The sequence below is a fragment of the Nyctereutes procyonoides genome, unplaced genomic scaffold (genome assembly GCF_905146905.1).
Source record: "Nyctereutes procyonoides isolate TBG_1078 unplaced genomic scaffold, NYPRO_anot_genome, whole genome shotgun sequence".
NCBI lineage: Eukaryota > Metazoa > Chordata > Mammalia > Carnivora > Canidae > Nyctereutes > Nyctereutes procyonoides.
Genome location: NW_026575082.1, coordinates 33,549,617 through 33,561,635, shown reverse-complemented (window position 1 = coordinate 33,561,635; position 12,019 = coordinate 33,549,617). Strand labels below are relative to the sequence as shown.

General features: G+C 36.6%; 1 protein-coding gene across 2 annotated transcripts in view; it reads left to right on the top strand.

Annotated features, from left to right (window-relative positions):
* The first annotated feature begins 3,661 nt into the window (after window positions 1-3,661).
* LOC129514433 (kynureninase) overlaps window positions 3,662-12,019 on the top strand; it is a 113,841-nt gene continuing 105,483 nt past the window's right edge. The window contains exons 1-2 of one of the 2 annotated variants that reach the window (XM_055332998.1): window positions 3,662-3,816; window positions 9,725-9,907. In XM_055332998.1, the coding sequence (XP_055188973.1) occupies window positions 9,739-9,907 (169 nt within the window). In that variant the 5' untranslated portion in view covers window positions 3,662-3,816; window positions 9,725-9,738. The remainder of the gene's footprint in view (window positions 3,817-9,724; window positions 9,908-12,019) is intronic. The other variant, XM_055332997.1, reaches the window with a different exon arrangement.

Sequence of the window (12,019 nt, the reverse complement as noted above, 5' to 3'; positions counted from 1 at the left end):
AATTAAATACCGTCTTAAAAGGTAAGAGGAGGAGAGATGTAAGCCTCTTAGTAAATGGGGATTAAATGGATATTAGGAAAGATGAATGGGCCCTTACGAGCACAGGTAAGAGATACGATAATGACAAAGTTGTTCTGGGTGTGGTGCTGACTTCTAGTCCCCTCCCTGTGACAAGAGTCAATCTTCTCTGGTTGAGGAAACTCCCAGGGAGGGGATTGATGACAACTGAATTCCTTTTGAGGGATCTTCTTCAGGCAGATAAGGGAGTTCAGAGAAGCCTCTCCCTGTACTTACTGTCTTTCAAGTGCCTACAGCTCAAGATCATCTGTATACCACAGCTGCCTGTGTTGGGGCAGCAAGGTCTGAACTCCTGTAGTCATTCCCCAACTGGTTCCTGAGGTTGAGGTTTTCTTTCACTTCTACTGAACACTTTTATTAATAATAGGATCTGGACTGGCCACTGAGCAGCTCTGTGTCCCATCTCATCACCCATTTCTACTCATGGAACAGTTAGCATTAGAATGCCATAGTGGGGGACACCTGAGTGGCTCAGCAGCTGAGCGTCTGCCTTCGGCTCAGGGCCGAAGGGGTCCCGGGGATCCAGTCCTACATTGGGCTCCCTGCATGGAGCCTGCTTCACCCTCTGCCTATGTCTCTGCTTCTCTCTCTGGGTCTGTCATGAATAAATACATAAAATCTTAAAAAAAAATTTTTTTTAAAGAATGTCATAGTTGAAGGTGTAGCCTAGGATTCTTACAGAAACAATTGGTTCACTGAATTTAACTTGGTAAATAATACAGCAAACACCCATTGAAGTATACTATTTGCCTGGCACTGGCAATCCCTAATCACCAATTTTGCTGGAAGAAACTGAATCATTTAAAAAAAAAAGTAGCTAATTTAGCTTATTTCTTTAGCTTCATTTGATGGATAATGTGCTAAGGAAGGTAAAATCAAAGTCTCTACCTTTTAGATATTTATCATGTTATAGGCAAGATGATCTATATGGAAATTAGTAGACAACTTCATTGATACAACTGCTTATCCTGGCAACATATTTCTTCTTCCTTTTTTCCAAAAAAAGAAGAAAGGAAAGTTCAATCAGTTCTTTCTTTTCCCTCCACAGCTGGCCCTGCAGTGAACCTTGTATTCACCACTCCCTCCATGGCTTGATATTTCACAATTCCTTTATATTTTTAGGACAGAACATCCCTGGCATTTAGTTTTGTGCCCAATGCAAAGAATATGCTTAATATATATATATATATATTAAATGAATGAAGTGTTAAAAACAAGATAACAAAATCCAAAATAGAGTCATGTATGCTTTGCCCCATGGCATCAAACTGAGACTTACAGTTTTGGCTTTCCTAGAAATGGAATCTTAAACCAGTCAATCAAGAATCACCAAAGGAATAATCAAGTAATCTACCTGAAAACCCATGCCATGCCTTAAAGGAAAGTGACCTTGTCATAAGCAATCTGCTTTTTAAATCTAGGGTAACATGCTTGTTCTTGTTTCCTTCTTCCTAGGAGTCTTTCATTTTGTAGAGCTCCTAGGAATCTGCTCGGTTGGGTGCTGCCTAATTCATGAACTGCTGAAATAAAGCCAGTAAGATCTTTAAAATTTACTTAGTTGAATCTTGCATTTTAGCAGGAGGTAACAAATCTAAAAAGATGCAAACCATAAGTAATAGGAATGTAGCTTAGAGCTCCAAGCAGGTTCTTTAACAGTGGTATTAAAAAGCAAGATCCAACAGAGTAAATTTGAAGAACTAATTAGAATTATCAAAGGATTCATGAATTGGGCAGCCTCCCATCTAGCAAGTAGAAGGGAGCTTTAGGGATTATACAAAATGGAGTTTTTATAAGAAGGAGGATGGGGCTAGAAAGTTACTAGTAAAGGAAAAGAAAAGATTGTTTCAGGCAAGATCACCTTCCTGTGCGGGGAATGGCAGGGAATCTTATTATAGGGCAGATTAATATTTTGATAGTTTCTAACACTACTATCAAAGATTTTAGAAAAAGCATTGAGAAAATAAGACCTTGATATCTCTGTAGCTCTATTTCTATATCTGTATACATAGTCAGTAGTTAAAGGAGTGTGATTCTTTACCAAAAATTATACATACTCCAGGCCAGGCTCACTTCCTGGATATTAGAACCTATCAAATCGTACAAAGTTTTTACAGCCCAAGAAATAAACAAACCAAAAAGTATACAAAATTTGAGACATCCAGACTGGATTCACTGTTTTACTCTTTCAACTTAATAAAATAAGGATACCGTACTCACTTTGTAGGATTATTGTAAAGGTACGATTGATGAAATAAAATATATTTTCTTTTCTTTGTTCAATTACTTGTATTAAATTAATTTAATGTGCTTTACTTCCCTCTTTTGAAGACTGGAGGGTAATACTTTTTGCCTGATTAATTTGGGGTGAAGAAAAGAATGTGTCACTTACGGACTTATATGTCTTGGTATTCTAGTTTTCTACATGCTTTGCTTTATATTTTAGTAATCTGAGAAAGGCAGTTTTAGGTCCATTTGATAGATGGGGTACCGATCCATCCGAGCTTCAGGGAGGGTTAGGTAAATTGTCCTGAATTATACAGTGAACACAGGGTAGGGATGATTGAGTCAAATAAGGCTTTACCTGGTCTATTTTGGGTGCTCAAAAAGGCAAAGGCATGCATACAAAAGGGATTCAATTATTCAGGCCCAATCTCTGAAACTCTTTACTCTTTGATTTTATACCTAAAAGAATATATTCACCCAAAGATCCAAGCCTTTTGCGATAAGCATAGAAAGATAACAGAAGTGGAACAATAGACCATTATTCCAAAGGAATAATTTGCATTCATGAAATTTCCAGGCTACTTTCCACTTTATGGTCAAACTCACTTTCTTCCTTGATTGTCTTGTAAATGACTAAATTGATAATGTAGAAGTTTTTCAAATGTACCCATTGGGCAATAAAGTATATTCTAGAATTGAGAACCTATTTTAAAACTGTTGACTAAAATGTTCATCCGTTGGGGCACCTGGGTAGCTCAGTAGTGAACATCGGCCTTTGGCTCAAGGAAGCTCAAGGGCATGATCCCTGCTTCTCCCTCTGCCTATGTCTCTGCCTCTCTCACATGTATGAGAGACATATATCTCTCATGAATAAATTAATAAAATCTTTCAAAAAATAAAACAAACATAAATGTTCGTCTGTTAAACATCAAACTCTGCCTCTGGACTGGAAACTCACAATGCATTTGACCACAGGGCATAACCTCAAAATCCAAGATTCACTTATTTCCAGAGTTGAGAAAAAACTTTCCAAGTCCTTAGTGTGTTCCAGAGCCTAAAGCAAGAAGACAGTCAAACTTTGGAATTGGGCTTCTGGGCAAACTCATTGGTTCAGCTCACACACAAAGGATGTTGTATTTACTCTGTAGGATCATTATAGGATATATGCTCAGGTGCCCAAAGTTCTAAGCAGTTGGAAGGCAAGGAAATATTTAGAGTCTAAAGGGCAGAGCTTCTTAGAAGTCAGCTCACCAAAGGAGCCCCACGTGTTTGAAAGAGAGTAAGAGCAGCATTTTGCTTAGATACTTGTCAGTGACTGGAGGTTCACTATCAGTTTAAAGAGATGGGCGGAACTAAAGTTAGCTTAAAAATTCCCCACTGGGTGGAGTCTGAGTAGAAGTACCCTGAATTTCTCACACTGAATTCTGACCTATAAGTTTTTAAAGCAATCCTAAGAGATTTCTCTTCTTTAAAGGAGACTGGAAGCTGTGGACCACATCATCGGAAACCTAGCTGGTAAGCACAGAGACGCTGACAATACACTCTGTACACCAATATACAGTCTGTGATTTTTCCAAAGGAAAGTTCTCTCTGCTAGAATCCTTGTTATAATGTTTTAGAGGTTTCTTCTACCAGTTTCTTCTCTTTTTATTCCTCCAAATTGTCTTCATAGAAATGTCACAATCTCCTAATGCCTCCCCCCTCTTTAATATGTTGGGTTAAATAAAGAGAACTTGACCAATGGAGTGAAGAAGAACTGCTGTCAATAGCACTATGCAATTCATTTAGTAAAAGATGGTTACATCTGGCTAATTAAAGTTAATTCTTAGTTACTTGAGGTTAAACGGTAAGATCAGAAAAAAATCAGATCTCTACATGAGTATTAGGTACTATGTTTTCTGGCCATTCATTGTCGTATGATACTATTAGTCACCTTCAATATTTTGAGAAGTGAAAATGTCTATTTCCTAAGCAGAGTTTCTTCCTCTTTCTTTTTATGAAATATTTGCCTAAGAATGGAAAGTTGATATACTTTTTTAAATAGCTGAAAAAGTTTTTTTTTTTTTTTCCTTTTCTGCTTTTGTTTTGAGGAGGGTGGGGTGTTTTAGGTAGTGACAGAGCAAACGTGCTGATCTTATTAATGTGCTGCTCAACATGTAATTCATATAATCTTTGATATGAAATATACAGTTGCCACAGTGAACAATAATGTAAAGAATACTGCTCAGTGTGCACGTATTAAGTGATGTTTCCTTTCTCAGTGAAAAGCTTTGCATTTTCTTTATAGTTTGCCTTGCCAGGTTCTAAACTTTGAACTTGTGTATAATCTGCTCATTTCAGGCATGAAACCTGAAACTGTGTAAACATTAACCACTGAGTGTTCATAGTCATTTATTTAACTATTTAAACTTAGACCCACAGGTGACTAGAAGATCCTGAATTCCAATTTTTTTATAAAAGTTTTAGCTATAAAGTTACAGCTGCCTAATAAAACTGACAGACACAATTTACAAAAATTCCAAAAGCAATTTAGGGTAAAAATGGCAATTACCACTACAAGGCATTAATATTAAAAGGTATTATAAGCATATCTTTTATCTCTTTATAAAGGAGTTTACCTAATTAATTTCATTTGATTCTAACCATGATCCTCTGAAGAAAGTAGAATTCAGTTTTATATAATATGCAGCAGAGAGAAGTTAGGTGACTTGCCTAAGAACAAATGTGTATATATACCCATCTTTTTAACAAAATTAAAATTAAATATGTGAAATATAAACTTTGGAGTTTTTAAAATTTGGATTGCCTTTTTTTTATCTCAAAATAAAAGCATGCCAATTTTTTTAAAAAAATGTGTTTGAGAGAGAGAGAGAGCATGAGCAGGGAAGAGGAGTAGAGGAAGAGGGAGAAGAAGAGTCCCCACTGAGCAGGGAGCCCCATGTGGGGCTCCATCCCAGGACGCTGGGATCATGATCTGAGCAGAAGGCAGATGCTCAACCTACCGAGCCACTCAGGTGCCCAAAAGCATGTCAATTTATTTGGAAATGGGAAACCTACACAAGGCATAGAATTATGGCTTGTAGAACATTGATTGTCTTAGCTAGCAGGGTGAGTGCAGAATGAAGCAACAATTACTATGAGTTAATACATTGCTTCCCTGGAGTGAGAGCACTCTGGTATTGTGGGCACTGAGGACTGTATTCACTTTGGGTCTCTGCTGTGCAGTTTGGCAGGTGAAACCAGGTGCATTTGCCCCAAAAGACTATTTCACCAGCAGATATCTAACTATCAGTGCAGGTGAGTTGTGACCTCTGGGCTGTGTGTGACAAGCCCACAAGTGGGAGCAGTCTCTTTAACCTTTGCCTGGCTGGGACTGGATTGGAAGGATTGATTACTAAGAGTAGATAGATTCATGCCTGCTGTATTTTGCAGATGGAGTACAAAGCTGAAAAATAAAGAAGGAAGTTAGGGAAAAAAAGAGATAACGAGCCAAAGAAATATTTTTAAAAAATCATGAGGAAAGATAAAAGGAAAAATTAAATAAGAGGTCCAGGAATTCTGTTTGTACATTTTACCCACATGCCGTGCCAAAGATGAGCATGGTTGACTCAGTTCCTCAAGTGAAGTGCAGTCCCAAACAGTGGACTTTCTTATCCTTCTCTTATCTTTTTGTTCTACACTGTTGATTCCAGAGTTTATTCTGGAAGTGGAAGAAAATTATTCCGATCCTACAAGATTGCTATACGGATTAAATAAGAAACAAATACAAAAACGGTAAAGAATTAATATGAATAACTTTAAGTAAAGAAGATTGGACTTTATGTGGAAATATGATGGTAGCAAACTAATTTGTATATTTATGTAGGGAACCCATTCAGAGTTTACAGTCAAGATCAATGAACCCTCAAAGTTCTGACTCTCAAGAGACATTCCTAGATATAAGGCAAGATCTCTTGATTCTTAGTCTCATTAAAAATGTTTTTCGAATTAATTTTCATGTGATTGGCATAAGAAGGGTATCCCTCTATGAATAGTCATCAATTGTGTGAAATCAAGCTATTTTGTGCATTCTTATTAAGTTGATGTTTTAGGAGAACACTCTCCCTAAAAACCACTGCTCAGGAATGGAATGGCTACAAAGATAAACAAGATTTAGGTCTCCAGGTAGAATATATATAGTTCAGTAGGGTAGACTAGCAACTCAATTAAGCCACCATAAGTAATGGGTTTATAATAAAAACACACTTAGTAGGCAGAAGACAACTCATGGGATTCTCAGGACAGCCAATTCCGTAGGTGGCCTTCCACCTTACACACACTTTGTTGCATGGAAGGATTCAGTGACTCTCCAGACTGGCTGCTCCCGTCACCTTTCAGGAGACAGAGCTGTTTCATCCCCTGCCATTGCATAACTAAGCTGATTCTTAATTTTGCTGAAATCACTTCATATTAACAATCAGTGGTTCTGTTTGACTTTGAAAAAAAAATGAGTCGCTTGTGACAATACTCCCTCTAGACCCAACCATTTTATCATTGCTTTCCACGATGTTTAAAATTTTTTGCTCCTGTCTCAAATTGAATAAATATCTGTACCTCATAGCTAAGATTCCTGGAAGAATTTGATTAGATGCTTAGCTAAACACCATCATGATTGTTTGGCTAAAGCATTCACAGCAAGTCACTCACAGACCATTGACAACACAGTGCATTGTCTCCAGTGGGTCAAGTATCTAAGAGACATCTAATAATTTGTAACCAGTCAATTGATGATGTCAGGTGGAGGAGACATAGTCATCTTTTTCAAAAGGCAGATTATTTCATCAGAAGGCAATAGGTGGAACCTAGGCAGAATCAAGTTGTAGGCATGGCAACATATTTCAGCTTTCCCAACCATAAAAGGCATCTAAAAAAATAATAGTGTCTGGCAGGATTCATTACTTATGAGTAAAGGTGTACTCTTAACTGTTACAGGTATCTAGAGGGGGAAAAACTACTTTTAGTTGAGACACATGAGGGCCTCAGGGGAGAGGGGGAAATGGTAGCCTTTGAACTAGGGCTTTGAAGGGGAATAGGATGTAAATATGTAGAAAGGGAAGTAGAACATTTTAGGCAAAGGAAATGACATGAGAAAAATCAGAGATAGAAAGTTTCATGAAAGAGGCAGATAATTTAGTATGGTCAGAAACTGAAAGAACAACCAACATCAATGTTGAAATCATTGACTTTTGTACAAAAACATGGATTGGAGCAATTGGGAGCTATTATTGGCATCAAAGCTAAAAACATGCTCAGATCAAACTCAGTATCCTTATTTGAGAATGTACAGAATAGCTTACCAGGGGAGACCACTGGCAACTGAGAAAGGAAGAGGTCAGATATATAAGTAGAATTCACGTTTAGAGAATGGGAAGTATGCTTGTTTTACTGGCATTGTATGTGCAACTCTTTATTGCCTAAAGTGTGATGGTCAGAGTGAGAGACAGGAGGGTGGTAAGTAGAAGTAGATGATTGAACTGAGGTTTGAGAGCCTCATCTCTGTTAGTTTTAGTTGGTTCTCAGGATTTCTAGGCTTTAAGTATAGTCTACGAGATGGAAAATATCGAGCTTATATCTTGTGATCTAATTTTCTTCTGAGCTACATATCTAAACATCCAATAGCCAGTTTGTTATTTCTACCTCAAACTTTGTGTCCTAAATAAAACTTTGATTTCCCCCCTTAAAATGTTTCTTCTCTAAGTATTTCTTATTTCACTACTTTGAACCTATTTCCACAGACCCCTCACCAGAGAAAATCTATCTACCTTTCCCCAAAAATATATAATGAATTCACACACTTCTCTGCTTTTTTCCTCATCACATTTAATTCACCATCATTTTTCCCTGGACCACTAAGATAGCCTGAATTTGCCTATCTTTTTCAAGTCCTTCTAACTCATCAGAGAGTAGAAAAAGTGATTTTTATTTCATGTAAAATTACATCCTATCACTTTCCTACTCAAGATACTCCAACAATTTCCCACTAAACTTGGAAAAATATCCAAATTCCTTTCTGGCTTCAAAGTTCTTCATAATTCTGCCCCTGCCTCATACTTCCCTAGTGCCTTAGCTGATCAGGCCAAGCCGATCCCCACCTCAGGATCTCTCTACTTTCTGTCATCTCTTCCTGTTCTTCACACGTTTGATCCATAATATGATTCAGATATGCATGGATATCCCTGCCTCAGAGAGGTACCCTCGCCCTTGCCATGGAAGTCATTCCATATCCTCTTGACTATCCCTTTATTCTGCTTTTTTTTTCTTTTTTACTCACAGCTCTTGAAACTCTGAAATTCTGTTGTTTAATCATATTTTCCCTTTTCCACTAAAAATTAAACTCTAAAAATTTATTACTTATACTCCATCTTTTACACTGCTCTTCCACGAGTGCTTAGAGCTACATGGTTGGTGTTCAACAAGTACTTGGAGTAATGGAGGGGTGTGTAAGTGGAGCCACAAAAGTATGAATTTGTAGATCAAGCTACCTGAGAAAATTTTTCTTCTCTAATACTATTCTTTCTCAATTTCAAAAAAAACTAAAACTTCAGGAAATAGAAATAAATCAATATAAAGAAAGTTTGGGTAAAGTTTAAGAATGTGTAGTTAAATTTCTGTTGTTACTTTTTCCCTCCAGAAAATTAAGTTTTCTTTCCAAAATTGTGAAAAATTTTAAATGATGATTAAACAGAGCAAAATGTAGTTTCAGAGAATATTACAGGGTCCTGCTTTGTTCTAAGATGGAATGTATAGTTTTGAAAGATAAGTTTTTCATTATCAGTAACAGGAAGAGCTCTTTGGTCTTCATATGACAAAAATTATTAACATTATTTAAGGTAAAGTTACTTTTTTATCAATACTGTTTTCATTCACAATAAAGACTTTATTAAGGTTCTATTATATATATCTCCTTAATTCTAAAACTATGATACAAGAACCACTGGGATTAAAATAGTGGAGTGGAAGTAGAACAGGGAGAAGGACAAGTTAGGTGGGGCACTTTTCACAAAAGCATCCTTATTTTTCCCCCTCATAAGACATCTAGAGGAAAAGGTGATGAACTTATATGTGTTTGAAAGTCACTAATTTGATCCATTTTCCAAAAAATAAAAATGAAAAGAGCTAACATTTATTATGATCTTACTCTGTCCTGACAACCATTACCTAATTTATTACTTTCAACATCTCTAAGTTACTATCATTTTCTTTATTTCAAACGTGAGTAAAACTCAAACATGAAGTTTAGTGCTGTTTGAGTAATTACATTATTTCTGAGGTTGGGAAGATGAGACTCTTATTTAAGACAAAAGGTTCTTTACCTAAAAGGTTAATTTTCTGCAGAAAAAAAAGGATGGTGGCTAAATTGTTTTTAATTCTTTTTCATTTTTAGAGAAATAACTTGTAATGGAGCCTTTACCACTTGAGTTACCAGCTGACACAGTGCAACGCATTGCATCTGAACTTAGATGTCACCCAACAGATGAGAGGGTTGCCCTCCGCCTGGATGAAGAAGATAAGCTGAGGCACTTCAAGGAGCATTTTCATATCCCCAAAATGCAAGATCTACCTGCAAGTAAGAACACTGGAAAGGATTTTATTTTTCTTAATTAATTTATTAATTCATTTTTGCTCACGCACATGTTTATCATAAATCTTTGAAATCATTGTTCTGTTATATAATAGAGCTATTGTAATTATGACTGAAAAACAGCAAGTTCCTTGGTGCTACTAAATCAACCTGTCAGCCTACCTTAGCTTCAGATTCTTTATGTTCCTTTTCTTCTTCTGAATAAAATACGTACAGGGTTTTTATACTGTCATCTACCTCTTTGAACAATAGAGTGACTGATTGAAAATTATAGGCAGACGCATTTACTTGTTCTTTAAGAACTTAGAGCTCAAAACAATTTCTTTTCAATACAGTATTAGAATATCTCTTATTTTGTGGCACTTAGTTTATTATAACATGATATGTGTCTTAGAGGCAATATTATTTTGGGATTTGGATATATTAAGATGTTATGTGAATAACCATCTTTGAGCTGTAAGTAAAGATGGCAAGTATAAGACAAAAAAAAGAAAGGAAAAGAAAGAAACAATCAATAGCTAAGAAAGGCAATACTGTATTGTTGTCTTTTAAATAATGTCAGAAGCTGACTCTGTTCCTAGTTTGGGGGATGTCCTACTTTAAAAAAAATAGTACAGATATAAAAAATAATGACTTTTATTTGCTCCATTTTACATCAGATTGAATAGAATTGATCCACCAAAATGGTTTTCAGATACTTTATAATACAGTTTAACTTTCAGTTTTCTTTAGATTAAGTGAGGCAGATATAATTTTGGATACTCATAATCCAAAAGCATCAACTAATATGATTTTAGAATGATATTGGGTCACACATCTGTCCTATTTGGTGTATATGTTATTATGTAACCCAGGAAGTTGCTCTGTGAAATTATAAAAGGATAAAATAAGAGATAGACCTATATCCGATTTAAAGTTTCTTAATATCAACTGAGGTAGACATTGATATAAATGACAGCTCTATGACCTAATAAAATGGGGTAAGTGAAAGGAACTTACATCTACAGAAAGAAAATCTAGGTCTTTCTAGAATCTAGAATGAAAAGACACTTTGATTTAAATCTTAAAGGATCAAAAGAACTTTATATGTGAAAAATGAAGAAGGTAAGTCTAGGGATACTGTTTCAATGATATGAGAGAAGGTTGCCTGGTGACATGCAGCACACAGGGTGGAAGTCCCCTGAAATACCCACGGCCCTCTTGAGACCAGTCAGCTCTGGTGACCCTGCCCCAATATGTTCTCCAGCCCATGGGCTGCCTGGGAGATTTGATGGGTTCCTAGCCTGGAGGCGACAGCAGAAGCCGGGAGTATCACAGAGCTTTAGGTGGCCTTCAGAAAATGCAACAAGAACTATAAATCAAGAATTAGGGCACTACAACTTTATGAGATTTATTAGAAGTTGTAATTGCCTCAAGATTTAAAAAAATAATAATAATTATATTCCTTTTCATGAATGATAGGAAAAGCAGACGTAGCAAAGTAAGCAAACAAAAATACTAACAAGATCTATCCAGTGAGGACAGATGATGGTATTACAGGGGGAAAGAAAAACATGACATCAGCACCGGGGAGAGAAAGTGGCCGGTAGTCTAGTGTGGCTGCAGCTTGGGCTGTTTTGGGAAATGAGGCTGAGTAATGGGCACATCCAGATACACCTGAACAATGACTACTTCTGCACATGAGAGGTGATGTACTTGGGGGTTTTGGTTTCTTTGTCTGTCTTACTTTTCTTAAGGTGCCTTTCTTCCATATAATAGAAGGAAGGAGGGCTCAGCCCTGAATTTCAAGACTGTTGAAAGGGTACAGGGAAAGTTAAAACCCTATTTGAATTTATCACTTTTTCTGTTACTGAACCTATGACTCATTGACTAACATGACTTCATTCTCATGCCGAGTTACTTGCATGCAACAAAATATTTATTAGGTACCTTTTCACATTCCTCTCTGTCTTGGAACTTCCTTTCTGTCCCATCTCTCCATGGCTGAATGGATTTGAAAGACATTAACAAAATCCATCCTGTTTGTCCAGGGAGGCACTGTTATCTGAGATTGCTGTGACTTCTTGCTCTAACTCTAGCTGTGTGAGTTTAAGAAGC